General features: G+C 39.8%; 1 protein-coding gene across 3 annotated transcripts in view; it reads right to left on the bottom strand.

Moving 5' to 3' along the window:
• Positions 1-22,835, bottom strand: part of TMEM19 (transmembrane protein 19) — a 75,070-nt gene that overhangs the window by 8,139 nt on the left and 44,096 nt on the right. Inside the window, exons 1-5 of one of the 3 annotated variants that reach the window (XM_060245069.1) lie at positions 16,453-16,582; positions 14,625-14,778; positions 12,668-12,781; positions 3,841-3,978; positions 2,363-2,614 (exon numbers count right to left, since the gene is read on the bottom strand). In XM_060245069.1, coding sequence (XP_060101052.1) covers positions 2,363-2,614; positions 3,841-3,978; positions 12,668-12,781; positions 14,625-14,757 — 637 coding nt within the window. In that variant the 5' untranslated portion in view covers positions 14,758-14,778; positions 16,453-16,582. Of the gene's footprint in view, positions 1-2,362; positions 2,615-3,840; positions 3,979-12,667; positions 12,782-14,624; positions 14,779-16,452; positions 16,583-22,835 lie in introns of those variants that run through there. The other 2 variants (XM_060245068.1, XM_060245070.1) reach the window with 2 other exon arrangements.

Genomic DNA, 22,835 nt, shown 5'->3' with positions numbered 1-22,835 from the left:
AATAGAATCTTGCTTTATTTCAAGTCATTAACTCTTCTCAAAAGCCAAAAAGAGTTAAGCAATAGAAGATACTAGTCTTTAGCAACAGAACAGAGAATCCTAGATTTGTAAAACTTTGTTTTGGTTTCTTTTAGAGCTCACAGCAACCACTTCAGGCTAATAGATATATTTCTTGTACAGTATAGGAGCATTCAGCACTGCAATATACTATTTTGATTTTTTTTTAGTACACATTAGGATATAACCGCTGTTTACTAAAATTTCTCCCCAGGAACCTTCTTAAATGGAAGATGACTAGGCTTGGATCTGTTTTGGTATATAAGATAAATAATCACAAAATTATATAAAAGGCATCTAAACTTCTTATTGGCTTCATCTAGTGAATCAGTTTATCAAACAGTGCTACTCTCCAGATGCAGTCATGCTTATTTTGAGTTGGACCAGGAACTTCCAATATTGGGTGATGATAACCCTAGCAGTGTATTAAAATTTTGTCCTCATATGGCTTTTCTGTCTAGTTGATTCTGCAGAAAGCCTTCTCCCAAAATATTTTTACTGCTTTACATGCCCAGAGCATGTTAAAAGTATGACACAGAAAATTTATATCCCCTCTAGTATACCAGGAAAGGGATCTTATACATATGGCAGAAAGATGCTACTTTCTCTAATTGAGGCAGAGGGCTTTCCAAATCCTTCCTTATATATCTGGCTGGAGCACACTTTTTATATCTGCTTCTCAGACAAGACAAAGTTTATTCAAGTCACCACACACATTAACCAGACTTTCATAGATATGAGACAAAACTTTTGATATATTAGCATTAGTACAGATTAGTAATTACAAATTAATGTGATGATGTACTGTTTGTCCTTTTTACTGCGGGACTTAAAAAGATGTTTTGACAATGCAACAGCTCTGATGTATAAAAATCTCATAGAGGTCTTACCTCTCTCATTATGAAATTAAGAGGTAAAAGATAAGATGGTGACTTAGGAGAAGGGAGACAGAGCCAATTTCACCCATGTTTGCCAAATTTGAAGGAATGGACTAAGAGCTGTGAGCTTTTGGTACCAAGGTCAAAACCTGTGATTCTCATAAAGTTTTTCTGCACAATGTCTCTAGAGAAATTTTTCAGCAAACTCTGTATCTGTCAACATTAGCCACGGCTAGCAAACCCTTGTAAAAAGTTGGTGTTTGGTTTGGTGAAACCCTCTATTAGGGTTAATACTGACCAAGGAGAGGACCAAAAGTTTGCATGAGAGAAGGGAGTGCCCAAAGTTAGTCAATGACACATTCCCAGAACAGTTATTAAACTGTCAAGATAATAACCTATAAGAATTCAGAACATATCTATTAAAAGGTTGGAATCAGAATGATCAGGAAAGATTAAGATAAAGCAGAAGGCTGTAATTACATAAGTGACTGGGCTGTGAGACAGAATTCAGTGTCTCAAGGGATGCAGCAATTTACTCTAGACTATATAACAGCAGATGTCATGACAACTCTGTCTGTGGCTGGCACAAGCACCACTTGTGTTCATGGGCTAAAAGGCCAGTTTTTAATCCTGATTTGAAAGGAGGAAGCAAACACCATCTTGCTCAGATGGCCTACATTCTGATGTCATGGCAAACTGTAGTTAGACAGAAGGTTTTTCACAGGGCTTTTTTTGAGCAGGAATGCATGGGAACACAGTTCTGGCTGGCTTGGTGTCAGGGAGCGCAGCCTAATATGCAACTGAGTTCCTGCTGGGCTTTTTCTACAAAAAAAGTCCTGGTTTTCCAAAAGAGGAAGATTTTGGTCATGCTGTGTGAAAGGCATTTAGGAGGAAATGTACATGCATAAGAACAAATTGCATACACGCCAGTTATGGCTAAACACAGATTTATCATGGTGTCTGAATGTGGTCAGTATACGCAAATATAAGACTCCAGCTACACTGAAGAACATTCTTTATCAGAATATAAGCATATATTTCAAATACCCTGTATTTCTTTTTTGATACATGTGCATACATAAATATTTTCCTGCCCTGAAAGATATTTTGGAATATCATTGTCTAGTCTGTTTTAACAAAGTCAGTGGATATAATAAAAGTAATTTGCATAAAGCTAGCCACAAGCCTCCATAATGATTTCCACCTTTTTTGCTAATTACACTATGTAACACAGTGAGATTGGAATCTAGTACTAATGGGCCTGGTTATAACCAAGATAACACCAAGCATCCTGTCCAGACCAAATTCAAGGCTAAGTGAGAATGTACTTTAAGGCATCCCAGACAAAAAAGAGGAATTTCTCCAGCTGCCCACTGCCCATCCAAATATTTTATTTCTGGAAATAAAAGGAAAAATTCAGACTTTACCTACTGGAACTTTTTCCCAGGTTGTTATTAACCGGGGTTCATGATTCATGACAGTACCAATCTCTGAAGCCCATGTGTCCCCAGCACAGGAGGCCAAAGCACCGAGTAGCGACAGGCACATCCAGGATGCTGTATACTGTTTGGAAAAGTCTACTGGAATTTCACCTGGTCCATTTTCAATCATGTACAGTAAAGCCAGTTCTGTAGGTACACCACCATTGCAGAAAACCTGCACCCAATTTCTCTGCCCACCTATGTAGAAATAGGTAAATCACAAGATAATGCATCACTGAAGATATAAAAGGAATCAAAGCTAGAATGGAAGAACTCACTGCTTAAAACACTGAGGTCTAACCCACCATGGCTTTCCTTAACTGGAAGTAAGAAGCACAGTCACTATTACTAACTCTTTTGGTGCTAAACTGTTCTTTATTAATATTCATCCAGTCATCTACTGATAACTCAGAGAAAAGAAAAAGCAGTAAATTTATACAGTATCATTCTGTCAGAGAACCAAGCCTGTGACCTCCTGGCTCACCACTCCTTATTGCTTGAGCAGCACACAGCCCTGTGGGTCCCTCATGGTTAAATATACAAAAATAAAACACATCTTTGTAAAAACACTTATAGGTTTAATCAGTCTTTTTAAAAAGATATATCTATACAGTACAGTTTCTAAAAGCTAACTTTTCTATCTAATCCATGTAGTACTTGGTATTAGATGTCACACTTTCTTGCAGCATAAGAGCCTAAAGCATGCTACGTGTTGCAGTTCATCATGATGTAGTATAACACATCAAAGCATACCAGCATGATACAAGTTAGCATGGCTTCCCTCTGCCCTATATATTACAGACTTTTGCCCTCTGGCACCAGGGGGTTTCTCAGATCCTATTAGGAACCTCCCTTGATGGAACTTTCCAGAAGATTTTAATGTCTGGTCCCATCTGGTTACACAACTGAGCACAAATTCTCACAATTAACCAATTATCACATTCTTAAACCTGGCCTTGAAAGAGATAAGGATGGTATCTGCAGGAAGGTCCAAACTATGGACATCTATGAGCCAGTGCAGGCCTGCTAATGATCACACTAACCCTTGAGGGAAATTAGGGTGTTTTGCCCCACACATACATTCTGTGCATATTTTCACTCCCTTAATGAAAAATCAAAATGAAAGGATGTTTTTTCCTTGCCGTCAAGTCACAGCTAACTTACGCCAACCCCATAGGGTTTTCAAAGCAAGAAATGTTCAGAGGTTGTTTGTCATTGCCTGCCTCCATATCACAATCCTGGACCTCCCTGAAAGTCTCCCATCCAAACCCAAGGCCAATCCTACTTAAGCTTCTGAGATCTGAGGTGGTCAGGCTAGCCTGGGTTGTCCAGGTTGGGTAATGAATCTTACTAGTTGGCTTAAAACTCACTTTTGAAACATACTTAAAGTGGGAAAACAGACAAACCCAATCCCAAACCCTCACCTTCTTTGTATTCAGAGTCTATTTTCTTTTTTACTTCTCCTTTCCATTTTGTAAGTTTGGAAGATGTAATGAAAAACATAAGCAAGGCGGTGAAAAAGCTGTAATTTGCAACAGTAAGAATAAATCCAACTAATAAACCTGAGGAGAGAAGAGTGATAAGAGTTATTACCTTCACTGCGAAGTTACTTCTTGATCCAAAAGATAGTTTAATATGTTAATGATCAACCTAGATTAAGATGATGCATTTATCAATGAAGTTATGTCTAAAGACTACATAGATTAAAACAGGGATGTTGAATTAATTTGTTATAAGGGCCAGATTTGACACAAATGGGACTGTGGGGCTGAGGCACGTATGTCATAAAATGTAATGCCAGGAAGCAGAGATATAAATTTTATAAATGATATAAACACAATTAAAGATTTTTTTTTGCTTAAAATACGAACATGCTTAAAGCTCTTGTGATATTTTGTTTAAAATGGAAAGATAGAGGAACAGTGGCAAAGAGAAATAGTGGCAAGAATGAACTCTGAAGCAGGTGGTTCAATTCTTGCCTCTGCCATGAGCTCATTAGGTGGCTTTCAGCAATTCAGCTTCAGCTCCCCATCCACAATATGGGAACTATCCTCCAGGGTTGTTTTACAAGATAATTTCTGCAAAGCATTTTGAACACTATAAGTAGAAATACTTAGCCTTCTTCCTGGAAATCTTGGAAAAAGCATTTATGGATAGGAAGTGAGCTATTTCTCTCCCCCACCCCACCCCGACACACACAGTTGGTGTCTTTCCCTCTGCTGTATATTTTAACATTTGTATGCCAAATTCAAAATAGAAGTATCTGATGCAGTTCAGAATGCTGAACCTGCACAATTACACTTATAAATACATGGAAATATGAACACACAAAGCCCTCCAAATCCAGATCTAGTTTGATGGAAAAAGAGGAAAATACAAAAATAAATCACAAAGTAGAGCAGACTGGTAAAGCTGCAGTACCACAGTCCGAGCTCTCTGCTCACGACCTGAGTTCAATCCCCGCAGAAGCTGGGTTCAGGTAGCTGGCTCAAGGTAGACTCAGCCTTTCGTCCTTCCGAGATCAGTAAAATGAATACCCAGCTTGCTGGGGGGGGGGGGAGTGTAGATGACTGGGGAAGGCAATGGCAAATCACCCCATAAAATGTCTGCCATGAAAACGTCGTGATGCGATGTCACCCCAGAGTCGGAAATGACTGATGCTTCCACGGGGGGCTACCTTTAGCAAACTTCCAATAAAAACAATTAGATGAAATTAACATGAAAGTGGGCATACCCTGGGATATAGTATGGACTGCATCTCTCCTCAAATTACCAACAGCAGACTGCACAAAATATTTCCTTAACATCTCCCCTCTTCTCCTTTAAGTCCCTCCTCTGAAGCTAATGTTATTTTCCTGAACTACACTAACCCAACTATACCTGCTATTTCACCGCTACTCAGGTGTTCCCTAACCAATACTATGTTGTTATTCCCTGAACATAAACCTTTCTCCATCTCTGCCTTCTCACCCTAATGTAGACTGTAAATCTTGTTGAAAATTATGTAATGTACAGCAGTATCATAGCTTTGGCAATAAACTTGCTGAAACCATATTTTAGACACAGCTCTCCAACTGCATACAATGTAGAACCTATAAGTCCAGTTCAACTGGACAATATTTCTGGCATGTGTGTTATTCAACCCCACAGCTCCCACACTGAACAGCAACAACTTTGAGGGCCTACTGTACAGCTAAAACATGGAAAAGTTCAATACACTGGAGTAGATTTTCAAGACTAAATTAACTCTGCAACAGGGCCTAAATTAACTCTGCAATAGCCAGGATTTTAAAAGTCAGGGGGCAAAAAAAAATTTTTTAAACAATTTTATCAGTTTATTGTTAAACATTGAAACACACCACAAAAAGAAAAACAAAACACACATATATACAATATACACTGATGCATAAGGATCAAGCTAAATTACATATATCATATTCCATCCTTGTCTGTTTCAAGGACTTACGTTTTTAAATCAAATCTGTTAATATTCCAACTCTTTCCATCTTTCATATCCTAAGATTTAACTCAATATCCATTTCCTAAATCAACTCACCACCTTCATCCACTCATATAATGGCTTCCAAGTTTCTTTACATTTTTGCATATTGCCCTCCTTCAACTTAACTGTTAAAAAATCCATTTCAGCAGCCTCATACAATTTTTGAAGGAATTCCTCCCTTTTTGAAATCTGCTGGGTTTTCCAATATCTAGCATACACCAATTTTGCTGCGGTTACAGCACGTAATAGAAATCTGTTGATTAATTTAGGCAAGGAATTCGGACACATGTTCAACAAATACAGTTCAGGTAAATACTGAATATTAATTTTTAACATTTTTTGGATCCAGCTGTTAACCTGTCCCCAGTATTTCCTAGCCTTCTCACATTGCCACCAAATGTGGAAAAAAGTACCCTTTACCTTTTTACACTTCCAGCACTTATTGGTGATGTTCAGAAACATCTTGGACAACTTCTCTGCTATAATATACCATCAATATGCCATTTTATAAAGATTTTCCTTAAATATGGACGATCTTGTTATTTTTATATATTCTCTCCATAACTTCTCCCATTTTACCAGCTCTATATTATGCCCAATATCTTGCATCCATTTTGTCATGCTTTAACAGTTTCATCTTGTATTTTAATATTTAACAAAAAAATGTAAATTTTTGTAATCAATTTCTCATTAGTTCCTAAAATTATAGTATCAAATTCATTCATCTTTTTACCAAATCCAACTTCTTTATCACTTTTATATCTGGATTTAACTTGCATTTTTGTCCACCAATCTAATTGCACATTTTCCTCTATCTTAAAGTCACCTCTATTATCTAAAAGGGAATCATAAGTATATGTTTCTTCCCATTGAAATAAATTTGGGTGTACTGAAGCTTCCACTGGTGATAACCATTTTGGTGTATATTTATAATTTGCAATTTGCTCCTGCCCAGATTCTATATATAGATTTTCTAATTTTGTGTCTAAGAAATGAACTATTTTTGGATGGAGTTTGGTACCAGATGTAGGAGTGCCAGCCTCTAGGGAGACCTGCTCCCTCCAAAATCAATAATCTTTTATTCTCTAATAACATCCAATCTTTTGCCCACATCAATATACATGCTCTATAATATATTTGCCAGTCCGGCAACGCAAATCCTCCTCTTTGTTTAGTATCCTGCAAAATCTTCAATTTCATTCTATGCCTTTTGTTTTGCCATATAAATTTGGCTACTATCTTGTTTAACGGCTGAAAAAGGGATGTTGGTAACATAATCGGGATCATTTGGAACAAGAATAACATTCTGGGTAAGACATTCATCTTTATTGTCGCAATTCTACCTAACAATGAGAGTTGTAGATCTTGCCATCCCTCTAAATCAGTTTTTATTTCTTTCAAGATCTTGTCATAATTATCTTTTTTCAAAGTTGTCAATTCAGCTGTTAGATGAATTCCCAAATATTTGACCCTTTTTTCATATCCAAACCCAGATTTATTCTCTAATTCAGTAATTTATTCCTTTATCATATTTTTTGTTAAAAAATTAGTTTTTTGATAATTCACTTTAAAACCTGCTACTTCCCCAAACTGTTTCATCCTTTAACTTATCAATTGAATTAACCGGTTCCTCAAGTATAAACATCAAATCATCAGCAAATGCCTGGGCTTTTTCCCTTAATTTTTGTTCCTCTTATTTCTTGATCTTTTCAAACAGGGTCAATCAGATATTCTAATGACAAAACAAACAATAATGGCAAGAGTGGGCATCCTTGCCTTGTGCCTTGTTCGATAACTATTAAATCTGATAGTTCTCCATTGACATTGACTCTGGCTTTCTGGTTCGAGTAAATGGCTTTAACCAAACTCCAAAAATATTTTCCACAACCAATATCCCCTAAGCATTTTAACATGAATTCCCAAATCACGTTATTAAATGCTTTTTCTGCATCCAGCATGATACAAGCCATTTGTTTATCTGGGTGTTTCCGGTAAAATTCCAAAATATTTAAAATAGTTCTTATATTTTGTCTCATCTGTCTTTTTGGAATAAAACTGGATTGATCACATCTAGAATGACTTTCTTAAATCTATGCGCCAAGATGGCTGCAAAGATTTTATAATCTGAGTTTAGGAGGGATATGGGCCTGTAATTTTTAATATCCATTGAGTCAGATTCCTCTTTATGTAACAAGGAGATCAATGCTTCATTCCATGAATCTGGCACTTTGGATGTTTGTTTTATCCCATCTATAACTCTTATATGGGAGCAATATTACCTCTTCAAAGCATTTAAAGAATTCCACTGGCAGTCCGTCTGGGCCTGGAGTTTCATTGTTTTTTTAATTCTTATTATGTCCATGATCTCTTGTACTGTTTTAGGGCTATCTAATTTTTTTTGTTGTTCTCTTGATATTTTCTTCATATTAGCCTGTTTTATATATTCTTCTTGTTGTATTTGTGGCACACCCATTATCCTTAGACTTCGACATAAATAAAGTCATTTTCCACTTGTTTATCAAATACTGTTTCAGTTTATTTCAAAAATGCTAACCATTACAGATCTTTCGGTTTGTCACATATCTCTGTCTATCTGTCTATCTAGTTTATCACAAAGATGCTACCATTGCATTACTTTTCATATTTGTTTCACAAACAAGTTTCTGGTTCTGGTCCTTATCAATGTTATTTGTGAGTGCAGCAGTAGTAGATTGTGTTTCTGCTGATGTGATACCAACAGCTGTTGTGGTTTCAAAACATGACTAAAGCAAGAGAATGCTGCCTCACATGTAGCTGTGGATGCTTGTTTGGTTATGAACCCGTCCATTTCCTGGCAATATAACATACCTTTTATCACTAAAAACAGAAAAAATGCACCATGCTCCATAAACTCTGGAGACTTCAAACATAAGCTGCATTTTTTTTTATCTATTAGGACTCTCTGATTTGACTTTGTGTCTGTGAGGCAGAAGAACATAAGAGAAGCCACACTGGATCAGGCCAATGGCCCATCCAGTCCAACACTCTATGTCACACAGTGGCCAAAAAAAACAGGCGCCATCAAGAGGTCCATCAGTTGGGCCAGGACACTAGAAGCCCTCCCACTGTTGCCCCCCCCCGCCCAAGCACCAAGAATACAGAGCATCACTGCCCCAGACAGAGAGTTCCGACAATACACTGTGGCTAACAGCCACTGATGGACCTCTACTCCATCTGTTTATTCAATCCCCTCTGTCTATGCTTGCAGCCATTACCACCTCCTGTGGCAGTGAATTCCATGTCTTAATCACCCTTTGAGTGAGGAACTACTTCCTTTTATCAGTTCTAACCCAACTGCTCAGCAATTTCACTGAATGTCCATGAGTTTTTGTAATGTGGGAAATGGAGAAAAGTACTTCTTTCTCTGCCTTCTCTATCCCATGCAATCTTGTAAACCTCTATCATGTCACCCCTCAGATAAGGCACTAAGCTGAAAACATGGGGAAAACCCAGCTGCTGTCTCCAAAATAGCAGCAGACACAATAACTCAAGAAAAGCACACACACCATGAACTGAAGTCTGGCATTCTAACTTTGAGACCGGCTTGGCATTTAATTCTCCTTCCCCCCATGCAGACCCTGGAGAGCCCCCGCCAATCTGAGTACATAATACAGACTTTGATGGGTCGATGGTGTGATTCAGCAGAAGGCAACTTAGTAGTAATAATCTCACAGCCCTTTAAATGGGGATCCCCAAGTTGGCAGCATCCCATTCCAACCCCCCACCCACTGCAGAAATTATTAATGACTCTTTAAAATGAGGATCCCCAGGAGATTGAAACTGGAGCCTGGCATCAACTTACCAGGTTTATGCACTAGAGGTGAGGGTGCAAGTGGTGAGAAAGAAAGCATCAACAGGCAGAAGTTTTTTGCTGCAAATAAAATTCAGTGAACAGAACAGAAGCAGCATGTGATTGAATGGGAGGTGGGGCTAAGGGCACAACAAAGCAATAGATTGGGCAGCTTTGGAGGTGGGACTTTCCTCCTTGCTAGGGCAGGGCTGCTTTGCAAGCTACAACAGAAGCGTGAGAGGCTTGGATTTTTTTCATTAAATAAATATTCTATACTTCTTCACTGGCTGCAGGCAGCCCAATTTGGCACGGGAGAGTAGGGCTTAATTGGGGGGGGGGTGGGAGGAGTGGGTTTTACATGGATTTTGGGGAGGCAAATCAGGCTGCAGTGGTAGCAGCCTCAGGTGCCTGTGAGGCTGCAAGCCTTGGTTAAGGTGGGGAGAGTGCATGGGCTAGTGGTGGGGGTGGGAGAGAGAGAGACTGACTCTGAGAGCCCGGCTCAGTGCAGCGAGATGGTGTGAGGTGCCGCAGCAGTGGCGGTGGTTAAAAAAGTTGGGGGGAGCCTTGTGCATAAGTCAGGGGGCTGTGCCCCATGAGGCCCCCTCATGGCAGCGGGCCTGCTCTGCAACCATATACTCTTATACCATATCTGTATTCACACACTCACTACACATGCATGTTTATGTTTTCACAGTTCAAGAAGGATCACATGGACAATTTCTATGAACAAAAGGGGGAAGTTCCAGGTCTGTTATCTGGCTCACGAGCAAGAAAAGGAGGGTGGCGGCGGCGGCAGCAAGAGCAGCGAAAAGACACGCAATTGTTCATCTGGCTGGAGGGCCTCCCCTTCCTCTCTCCATTTGAGCCAGGCAGCACAAAGGCAGCCACCATGTCCTCTCCTCTTCCTCCTGTTAGAGCCAGGGGGCTCACCACCTCCCCATCAGTGTGCATGTGTGTTGGGCCTCCCCCTTCACTTCAGCAGCAGAAGCCACCTCCTCTGCCACTGTTGCCACCTCCTCCTTCTCTACCCACCTCTCACTCTTTCTCTGCTGCAGAAGTAGCCCTTTGAGAGGAGGGAAGAGGAAAGAAAGGAGGAGGGAGGGAGATAGTCATTACGTGTGAAGGTGGAGCTGCTGACAGAAATGGGTATTAGGGAAGTACAGGAATGGGAATGCCAGAGTGTATCTGAAAGGTGAGGTATAAGGGATTGGAGAGAAGGGCACAGAAGGGAAGGGTTACTGTGCATACAATGAGGTGCATGCTGGCAACTGCACTTAGAAACCAATGAGAAGGAGAAATATACGTAGCTTTTGGGGTGAAGGAAGTTTCTGAGTGTTTTGGCTGGGAGGTGGCATGCAAGAGCAGGGTGTGGACAGAGGCTAGCATAAAACCTTGCATTTCTTTTCAAATGGGGACCACAAAGCAATTTATAGGTATCATTCTAGCTATTCTCACAACTGTGCAAGGTATGTTTGGGTAAGAGAGTGAGTGGCTCAAAGTCACCCAGCAATTCCCATGGCAAAATGGAGCTTATTAACTTGGGTCTTCCAGTTGTTAATCCCCAAGCTCAAACCTCAGCACCATATGTGTCTTTGTAGGTCAGGTCTCTAAGTGGAACTGAAATGCAAGGAAAGGAGTGGTCAGCGGGAGCAGACTTGAGATTTGGATTAGTCACACAGAGATGGTTGGAGAAAAGGCTTGCTTTGGGAGTTCTGATCACTGACAGGTGCCAGGTGAATCTGTGGAGGGCTCATGATTTTTGTGGTGGATTGAGCAAGTATTGAGGGCAGTGGCTCCAGTTCCTTGGAGACTTTATATTACTTGTGTACATTGTGGAGTGGAGCTCTCTAAGTGGGGAAGAAACCTTGCTTCACACACAAAATGTTTCCAGGGTTGCAGAGGAAAAACTAGTTGCTCTAGTGTAGTGGGAAAGTATATTTTTCAGAAAGGGAAGAGGATCCCTGGGATTACTTGTGCTAGGACGGTAGGGGAGATGGACAGGAAAAGTTTCTCTAAAATAGGTGTATTCAAGATGGATTACACATAGTGAATCAGTACAGTTGACAAAATGGGACATTCATACTGCTCCCCACCTACCAATGAAAGGATTCCACAAATTGCATGTAGCTGGGGAAGCAGTGTGATGCTGCATTGAAGCATAAGCTTTCTGAAGCTTTCTGGAATAATTTTACCAGTTTAGGGGTCAAAATTATCTCCAGCTTAAAGCTTTTGTTCCTAAAATTCCATCTATGTTTGGGACAAGGTACATCTGTGAACAGCTCTTTTCTGTAATAATTGTCAATAAATCAAAAGTACTTTATCAGCTTACATATATACACTTCAACATACTCAAGATTTTTACAGCACAGATATTGATGTCAGATTTTGATGTAATAATTCAGAGCAAGAAGTATCAGTTATCAAAGACTGCTAAAGAAAGGAAATACTGTAAGTGTGTTAATATTTTAAGCATGTTTGTATTTTGAGTAAAAAATAATATTGTTAATTGGGTTTGCCTGTGTCCTTTATAGTTTATATTTTTGGTGCTTAGCATTACATTTTATGGCACACATGGCCTGGACCGACAAAGTGACATTTATGTCAGATTCAGCCCTCAAAACAAATGAGTCCAGTACCTCTGATCTAAATCTTCAACAAAAGAAAGGAGAGAAAGTAGTTAACATACTAGAAAGCAGAAACAAGGGCTTGTAGTTCAGAGTACTACAGCAATAGTCTGAGTAAAAAAGTCTTGCAGTTAAATAACTTCAGAATGTGACAGATGGTATGATTTGATAAGCACCTTATTTACACTAATCATATGAAGTAGCCTAAAAACAATACGATTTAAAAACAAACAAACACTCCATGGAAACATGGGGAAAAGGTATATACAAAAAACAGTCAAGCCACACCAACTGACCTCCTATTGCTCCACCATGATCTAGACTTTTCTTCTTAAATCCTCGTGAAGCAATCATCAGTGGAATTAGAATTGAAAACAGCCAACGACATGGAGAAATAGGGCGTAAAGTACCTAGACAGTTGTTCGAAACATTTAGAAAACCAGAAAAGCAAGATTTCATCCTGTAACTCACAAAACGGCATTAAGAACCTTCTAAAGGCTATTAGTCATAACTCATAAGACCTCTGACTACATAATAAATATGAACATTTTGTATTCTTCATTTAAACAAATGGATCAGGTTTTCTTCTGGTTTAATTCCTGGATTCTTTACAAATGTGATACTTACCAATTCAGTCATATATCTAATTCTTAACAATGACCCCAGAATAACAATCCAAGAATCCACAAAGTGGTGTCATGTTCAGATACAGGGCTTTATTTTTGTTTTGTTTTTTTACTAAATCCTGAAGATCTAGAGTTGCATAAAAATCTCAAAAGTTCTTCAAGAACTGTTTTAAAACCTGAAACCAGAACTCAAACAGACAAAACGCTGACCAAGATCTCAAAAAATCTTGATTAGCATTACAACAAAGATATTTTTACAAACAGACTAAAGGGAGAAAGCAAAAGAATGGTGATGATGATCAGGAGATGGCAACAGAGCAAGAGTTGGATGGAGAAGGAGGCAGAGTAGGATTTATACCGTTTTTCATTCAGAGTCTCAAAATGGCTTACAATCTCCTCCCCTTCCTTTTCCCATGATGTAGGAGGGGGCGGCTGAGAGCACTCTGATAGAACTGCTCCTGAGAGAACAGCTCTGAGAGAACTGTGACTGACCCAAGATCACCCTGCTGGCTGCAGGTAGAGAAGCAGGGAATCAAACCCAGTTCTCCAGATTAGAGTCTGCCAGTCTTAACCACTACACCAAAGAGGCGGTGACAGTGGCACGGGGGGTGGGGTGACAGCCAAGAAGAAAAAGCATCCTGTATTCATTCTAGTCCAAGGCTGTTACCACTGCTTGCCTGCTGATGGCTCACCCAATACTGGGCAGCTGACAGAAAAAACCTTGGAGCAGAACGTATGCAGGATGTCCCTTCTGTTTCAATACTTCCCCCACCCCACAACTGGGGGGTCTTGCTAGCAGAAGGGTTAGGGATGGAGAAAATAGCAAGGGTGGGGAAAGGTGACCCACAAGAGAATGTTAAAAGAAAGTAACAAGAGGATAAATTTGAGGTGTGGGTGGATGGAATTCCCTCCCTCACAAATTGTTTTCTTATTTTTGGTTATAAAAAAGTAAGCTAACAATTGACAAGAAATGACACACATAAAACCATTAATTTTGCAAAAGAAATTGCTTCTTCAAACTGCTCAGTGTCTTTTAGTTTAAGGCATACCTGAGAACGAAGAGGACCTCTCTTTGAATGTCTAGAATTTTTTAACACACTGTGCTAAATGCAAATACCTAATTCAGCTGAAATTAAATATTTGCTCCACTTTTGATCTTGGGAAATTTAAATACAGTAGTCAAGTACCTATGGCACACCACCTCTGCTTCGCATATGTCTTGAAAGCTCCTTGCTGGAGTTGCTATAAGTCAGTTGTGATTTGACAGCACTTTATACACACAAACACACTTTCAGTGCCTCTCAATACAATAGATCCAAATAGGCAGCCGTGTTGGTCTGAAGTAGTAGAAGTGTGCATGTACACGAAAGCTTACGTTCTGAATAAAACTATGTTGTCTTAAAGGTGCAATTGACTCCTATTTTGTTCTCAATACAATGGCAGCCAATGACTGAATGTATCTTCCAACCACCATCCTGACCTCATGGCATTCTTACCTGGAAATAAGCTTCACTGACTCACATGGAATTTACTTCTAAGTAAATATGCACAGGCAGAATTAGTATACTTGTGTACAAACACACCAACGTAACATTTAATGGAAAAAAATTAACTGTTTAAGCCTTACCATAATAGGTGCTTGCAGTCATGGACACAATCCAAAAAGATAAAGAAATACAAATAAGTACACTTAAGATGATAATATTTGTTATCATTTTGACATATTGTTTGTAGAGATCGTCCCACGAATACAATGGCATGGGAAATCCAAGAGGTATTATCTGTGTGCAACAAGCAAAAAAGGCTTTCAGTTATTTAATATGTTAATGAAGCATACATTACATATCGTGGAGACTGAAGAGTCAATAAGGAAATCAGTAAAGATTTTAAAAACAAAGCCAAGAGAAGCTGCTTGATAATGTATGGTGTGAGGAATCTGGAAAACTGGATAACCCCTTTACTGTGAAGTTACACGGGATGAGTTTCAACCACATTTGTTTACTCACATATCTGAATAAATAATTGAATTACTACGTAGCCAACTATGTATTCCATTTACCAATATCAAAGCGACATTTGATTCTACCACAAGATGTTACCTGTGAGAGAAATTAATAATATAGTCTAAGAGGTCTAATAATATTTTCTTGTCAAATTTCCCACAGCAATCTTAATGACAACAGATAAACTAACTGGAAGAAATTTTGCACATGGCACCTATTGTTGGTGAAACTTCATATCAAGATGATGCATTGACCATACACACTGTATATGAAACACAAATCACCCACTGGTGATAAAATATTGGTTCTGTAGAGAAGTACACTTAAGATGATACTTCATATCAAGATGATGCATTGACCATACACACTGTATATTAAACACAAATCACCCACTGGTGATAAAATATTGGTTCTGTAGAGAAGGCCCATGATGGTTACATTAGTCTCAGATTCTCCTAATAATTCCATCTCCAATATACAAGAACCTAATGGGTTTAGGTCCACAGCCTAACAACTTATTCTCTCACAACCTAATAATGAATCCACTTTTCAGAAATCACAGAACTAATCAATCCAGAAAATATCACTTCTCCATAATTACTGTTGCCATTTTATTTCATCTTCAGCATCTCATCTCACTCCGTCAGATTTTATAAATTAAGCAGGGTAAGCCCTGGTTAGTACTTGAACAGGAAACCAGCAGGAAAGTCTAGGATTGCTACACAGAGGCAGGTAAACCACCTCTGAACATCTCATCTTGAAGTCTCTTCTCATGCTGCAGGCTAAGTCACTTGTTTCGGTTTCCATTCAAAACTGAGAAATTGATATGCCTCGAAAATCTAGACATCATAAGGAACTGCACTGGAAAATTGAGTACTTTTACAAAAAGATTCTCTTGTACTAAAACTAGAAGTCCCCCAACAGCAGTCACCATCTGGAATCAACTGCCACAACCAGCTTCCAGTATATTTTGCTAGACACGGGGAAAAAACCCCATTGATAAATCACACTTGAAATACAATGCGGAGACTAAAAGTCAAGTTCCAAGGTAATTCACACAGCACTTTTTAAATCACATCAAAACCAATTCAACTACCAGGACCTCCCACACAAAGGTTTCTGGGAAACGTAGTTTTGTGCAGTCTGTGTCACAAATTCTTTCCTAGAGATATTCCTCCAAGTTCAGGTCCCAAAGTGATGGGAAACACAGATGCAAAACAGTTTTAAGCCAGTATGACCATGCAAGGTCTCCCCTCCCCAGTCAAGGAAAAGTAGCTCAGCTATCTTAGGAAAGACTGAGCGGGGACTGAAACAGAGAACGCAGGAATGCTGGGCAGAAGTGTTTTAGTTCTGTGGGGAAGGCTGAGTAATAGTTGGAATCTCACAGAACCTCCCCCCGCCGCCGCCGTCTCTCCATAACATATAAGTTCCCTCCTTCACAGCTTGACGCACCTCAACACTGCTGGGGCCACTAAGCCGGGCTTCTGCTGCCTCCGCTGGGTACACACGAGCAGCGGCATCTTCCTCGGTCGCGCGGCGCTGTATAAGCGCCCTGTTCCACACCCCCGCAAGAGAAAGCCCATCCCCACCACCTCAAAGCACCTGATGGTGCTCCGCTTCCGAAAGACGAAATGGACGCCTGACTCCCGCGATTCGTCTTCCGGCGCGCATGCGCTTCAATTAGTGGTTGGGATTCGGCACAAATTCTGCTCTTCACTTCCTTTTAAATCTGCTACCGAAAGTTTCGGCTCCCTCTTCACTCTCCATTCTTCTCTCAACTGACGGCTTCTCTCCAACGTAACAGCCGATTCTCCCGTGACGCTCTTCAGCTGGCCCTGCCACTCTTAGCAGCAGCTGAGATCATGTTTCTCTCCAACAGCATACTTCTCCCTCCTTAAAGCAAAACTAAACTGTTCGTTTGTTATTGTTGTTCAGTTGCACAGTCAAGTCCGACTCTTCCGGACCCCATGGACAAAGTCACGCCAGGCCCTCATATCTTCCACCATCCTCTGAAGTCTGCTCAAATTCCTGTTTGTTACATCAGTAACGCTCTCCAACAATCTCATCTTTTGCCATCCCCTTCTTCTTTTGCCTTCTGTCTTTCCCAGCATCAGGATCTTCTCCAGTGAGTGCTCCCTTCTCATTTGGTGCCCAAAGTATTTCAGCTTCAGCTTCAGCATCTGACCTTCCAGGGAACAGTCTGGGTTGATTTCCCTTAGGACTGACTGATTTGATGTTCTTGCAGTCCAAAGGACTCTCAAGATTCTTCTCCAGCACCACATCTCAAAAGCATCTATTCTTCTGTGCTCGGCCTTCCTTATGGTCCAACTCTCACGGTCATACATTACTACTGGGAATACCATCGCTTTGACTATACAGACTTTTGTTGGCAGGGTGATGTCTCTATTTTTATTATATTGCCTAGGTTCATCATAGCTGTCCTCCCAAGGAACAAATATCTTTTTATTCATGGCTACTGTCACCATCTGCAGTGATCTTGGATCCCAGAAAAGTGAAGTCTGTCACTACTTCCACGTCTTCCCCTTCTATTTGCCAAGGTGTGATGGGGCCAGATGCTATGATCTTAGTTTTTTTGATGTTGAGTTTCAAGCCTACTTTTGTGCTCTCCTCTTTCACCCTCAACAAGATGTTCTTTAGGTCCTTCTCACTTTCTGCCATTAGAGTGTGTCATCTGCATATCTGAGGTTGTTGATGTTTTTCCCGGCAATCTTAATTCCGGTTTCTGCTTCATCCAGGCCAGCATTCCGCATGATGTACTCTGCATCTAAATTAAATAAGCAGGGTGACAATATACATCCTTATCGAACTCCTTTTCCTATTCTAAACCAATCAGTTGCTCCATATCCCATTCTGACGGTTGCTTCTTGACCCTTATATAGGTTTCTCAGGAGACATGTGAAGTGGTCCCATCTCGTTAAGGACTTGCCACAGTTTGTTGTGATCCACACAATCAAAGGCTTTAGCGTAGTCAATGAAACAGAAATAGACGTTTTTCTGATACTCCCGTGCTTTCTCCATAATCCAGCGAATGTTGGCAATTTGATTTCTAGTTTCTCTACCTCTGCGAAACCCAGCTTGAACTTCTGGTAGTTCCCGATCTACATATTGCTGAAGCCTAGCTTGTAGGATCTCTAACATGATCTTGCTGGCATGTGAAATGAGTGCAATGGTGCGATAGTTTGAACATTCTTTAGCATTACCCTTCTTTGGGATTGGAATATAAACTGATCTTTTCCAATCCAATGGCCACTGTTGCATTTTCCAAATTTGTTGACATAATGTGTGCATCACTTTAACAGCATATCTTTTAGGACTTTGAATAGCTCAACTGGGATACTGTAATCTCCACTCACTTTGTTGTTAGTAATGTTTTCTAAGGGCAATTTGACTTCACACTCCAGGATGTCTGGCTCAAGGTCAGCCATTTCACTGTCATGGTTGTCCAGGACATTGAGGTTCTTCTTGTATAATTCTTCTGTGCAGGGATCATTTTGTAGAATAATAGGTGGTGGAGCTCCACTATCCAGTGAGTTTTTTACTGTTCCATTAAAGTCTCCCATTAATAATACTTGATCATAGGTCAGTTCATCAAATTTTTGTGTAATGCTTTGAAAAAAGCATCCTTTGCACCACTGGGCGCATACAATCCCGATAACAACGTTTTTTCCCCATTTAATATTGTCTCCACTGCTACAAATCTTCCATCTTTATCTTTAAACACTAATTTTGGCTCCAATTCTTGTTTGATATATAAAACCACTCCTCTTTTCTTCTGTTCAGCTAGTGAAAAAATTCTACTCCCAATTGTTTGTTCCATAAAAATTTATAATCCTTTTGTTTAATATGTACTTCTTGCAAACATATTATATTACAGCTTTGTTTCTTAATCCAATGAAATGTTGCCCTTCTTTTTTGTGGTGAATTTAGTCTATTAACATTCCAAGACAATAATTTGTAATCCATCATGGTGCAAATTCTTTATTTTCTTCAAAAAATCTACGCAACTCCTGAGCGTTTGTAAGTGTGACTCTTTTCCCCTGGAGTTCAAAGCTCAAACCTTCAGGTATAATCCATCTGAATATTGTGCCATTGTCCCTCAGTTTTTCTGTCAATTTTTTATATGTTCTCCTATCACTTATCCCTTGCCTTGGTAGCTCCTTCGTGATTCTCACTTTACTGCCTCCCACTATCAGTGCCTTTTCAAAATTTTTATTCATAATCCTTCCCACCATTTCCTTTGTCATATATCTTATAACAACATCTCTTGGTAGATTATTTTTCTTGGCAAAAAGTGAATTCATTCTGTACATATAATCATACATATTTTTAGTCTCTTCAGGATCTTCCTCTAAAAATTCTGCAATTATTTTTATTATATATCCTTTCAAGTCACCATCCTCCACTTCAGGTACTCCTCTCAGACCTATCTGAGTTTTCATCAATTTGCAGTCATGGATTGTCATTTTTTCTTCAATTTTCAACAAGGTGGAATCATATACTTTCATTTTCCCTTCTACTTCCTGCACTTTCTTAGATGTTTTCCCAGTTTCCTTTCTGAGATCTTCCATATCCTTTTTAATCTCTGCAATAATTTCTTCTTTTGATTCATCTATCATCTTCCTCACCCCTCTCATCATTCTGGCTTCCATTGCGTCCAATTGCTCCTGCATCTTCTCCAATGAAAGAACCCTTGTTCGGGGCTGCTTGGCTTCAGACATTAAAAACACAAAAAAATTTAACTTCACAGATTTCGGATTTATCTGTCAGGTTCAAAAGATTAGGGCTTGCCTTTTATAATCAGCTTAGTTTCACCTTCCTCAGAGCTTCCTAGACCAAGATATAAATTTTTAAAACTTTAAAAACCCTTCAAAAAACAACAAAATTTTAGATCTCACCGATTTTCATTCTGACTATCAGATTCAAAAGAGTAGGACTTGCCCTTTACGGCAAGCCCAATTTCACCGTCCTCTGAGCTCCCAAAGTCCAGATATTAATTTTTAAAATCTTTAAATTTTCCAAAATGGCGGCCGCAACTTTTTCTTACTCCTTGCAATTTCTTTTCCCTTTTAAAAATTTCCGAGGACCACACAAATAATATGACCAGTAGTTCTTATCTTCTTACCCTCTTTTCAGTTGATTCCAACAATTTATACTGTCCCGAATTCTTTTTATAACAATGTTTTTAATTTAGCCTCCCAGCAATGGCCGCCGATGTTTCTCAATGGTATATATTCCTAGAGTAGGTTTTCTTTCCACTACTTCCTGTTTTTCTTACCGCAAAGTCACAAGAAGATCTCATGACACTTGACATATTTCCTGTCTTGCTCAGATGTGCTGCAGGTCTGTTCCAGTATGACGATGTTGCTTTTTCTTTCCAAAACCACAAGTAGACAAAACAATAAATTCCTTCCCACTTTTTAGCAGTTTTTAACACTGTCCATTATATTTATAAAATCCAAATTTCACCTCTTCCTTCCCTCTTCTTCCAACCTCCTTATATTTCCTTTTCCCACCTTTTAACTTTGTCCCTTTAAGCTATAAACAGCTCCGGAATGAAAAAATAATCTTCTGTACCTTTTCTTCCAATTATCCAAGTTTCCACTGGTCTTTCAAAGCTTTAGATGTTTAGCAATGTCCAAGAAAGTTAGGATCCTGACGAGCTTATGTCAAATAAATGACTCTGGGCACTTCTGCAGATGATGACTATGCAACTTCCCCTGAGACCCCTCAAAGCCTCAAAGAAGTCCCCCCCAGGGCTCCCTTTTAGCCAGGGTAAATCTCATTAAAGTTTTCTGTGCATGTCTTGGACTAATCTCTAACTGAGAAAAGTAGGCAGTAGGCATTAATTTGCCCTCCACTACCCCGAACAGAAGTTCCAGTCTGCTCCCGTTATGAGAGACAGCTCAGCTCGACATTTCCCTCCCCTGGAAGTGCCCAAAGTTTCAAAAAGATTTGGACCAGGGGGTCCAATTCTATGAGCCCCAAAAGAAGATGCCCCCATCCTCCATTATTTCCAATGATGAAAAAGCATTTAAAAGGAGTGTGGTTCCTTTAAATATGATGGCCAGAATTCCCTTTGGAGTTCTATCATGCTTGTCACAACCTTGGTCCTGGCTCCACCCCCAAAGTCACCACATATTTCCTGAGTCGGACGTGGTAACTCTACTGCAAATAATTGGATGAATGTATCACATCTAATAGTCAATTTCTTATCTTCTGGGACTCCAGACATGGACTCAGCTGCCAACGCCCTAAATATTTTAAAATTCTAAATGATAGCAAGAACAAGGAGATCAGTCTGTAACTGACCGTGAACAATCAATTGAAATAACCTACTACCTTTGGACCAGCCAATCCTTAATGATACTGAGTTGCAACTCAGCTGATGCAGTGGCAGTAGAAAAATATTATTTCTTTGCCACTTTTACTGCCAGTGCATGGACTTTCCAAAGAGGTTTATGGCATATTCAGATCGGCCTGAGATTTCAGTCAATGATGTTCCAACTCCTCTAGCTGGGGTCAGAAATGTTCTGCAAGGTACAAGAGGAAAGCCTGGAAACCCCTAACAATGGTTGGTTAATACAGCTCAAAAGAGGAGCTTTTCACCTTTGCAGCCGAATATTTATCTACTGAGTTTATTTCTGTGCTGCCTTTCTCCCATTAAAGATACCCAATGCAACTGACAAAACTAATATTCAATGAAGCACCCTAAACATGTCATGCATCACAGGGGTGCCAAGCTCAGGAGAGCCGAATCTGACACAAATGACACCTTGGCCCAGGCCATGTCAGGCCAAGCTGTATGTGTTCCCATTTAAGATTGAGAGAGATGGGCAAAGCTCTGCCTCCCCCCTTTCTCCCCAAGGAAAGAGCCTCAGCCAATGCAGAAAATAGAGGTTTTGCTCTGTAGCTGTTGTGTGAATGAGCAAGCCTGGCAAAACAAGCTGTGATGCAGAAGGGAGAAAGAGAGAGGGAGAAGGAAGCAGATGACAGCCAGTTGCTCGGGGGGCTGATAAGACTCCTCCAGGGGCCTGATTCAGTCCCCAGGCAGCATGTTTGACACCCCTGATTTAAGACATACAGAGTGCTACAATAAAACCATATTCATATAGTAACATGACAGGCATTATCTTGCAATAATATTTACAACAGCTCTTTAAGGAAGGTGAACAAAGTTGAAAACTATTATCCCCACATTGCAGATGGGGAGGGGGTTTGAGAAAGAAAAGGTTTACTAAGGTTATATTTGTGGTCAAAGTGAAATTTGAATGGGAAACCTCTCAGATTACAGTTCATTCTCAGCTAATTTTATATATCAAATCTGAGGAAATTTTAGGAAACACCTTTCCCAGGATGTTGAATATTTCTGTGGACCACATCTGACATAAGTGTGTGACAGAATTATAGGTGAGGCATGACAGTTCTGTACCACAGGCTGAATTTTCTTAGACCTCTCTGTTTGGTTCTCTCCCATAAGGCATTGCAGGAGGCTCTTCAAGCCTGACAATGCAGAGAACAGTAACTGTTTACATTTCTGAGTTCCAGACTTGAGTTCCAAACATCTAGATATGAGGACCTGTGGATCCAAGCCCTGACAGGGAGAGTGTTTTATCCTAGCGATGCAATGACTCTGGCCAGAGACTTCTGGTGAGAAGAGAAAAGGGTCTGGATGTTGTCAGGACTATCCGATTTCTTGATTGACAGCTAAGCTGGATTCTAAAAGTATTTAATAGCAGTGTTTGAGATGCTAAGGGCCCTTCTGCCAACACCATGGTTAGGTCTTGCCAAAAGCAGCCGGAATGCATTCCTAAATA

The sequence above is a fragment of the Heteronotia binoei genome, chromosome 8 (assembly GCF_032191835.1).
Source record: "Heteronotia binoei isolate CCM8104 ecotype False Entrance Well chromosome 8, APGP_CSIRO_Hbin_v1, whole genome shotgun sequence".
NCBI classification, from domain to species: Eukaryota; Metazoa; Chordata; class Lepidosauria; order Squamata; family Gekkonidae; genus Heteronotia; species Heteronotia binoei.
Note: the sequence above shows the minus strand (reverse complement) of the source record. Positions and strands in the feature narration are given on the sequence as shown.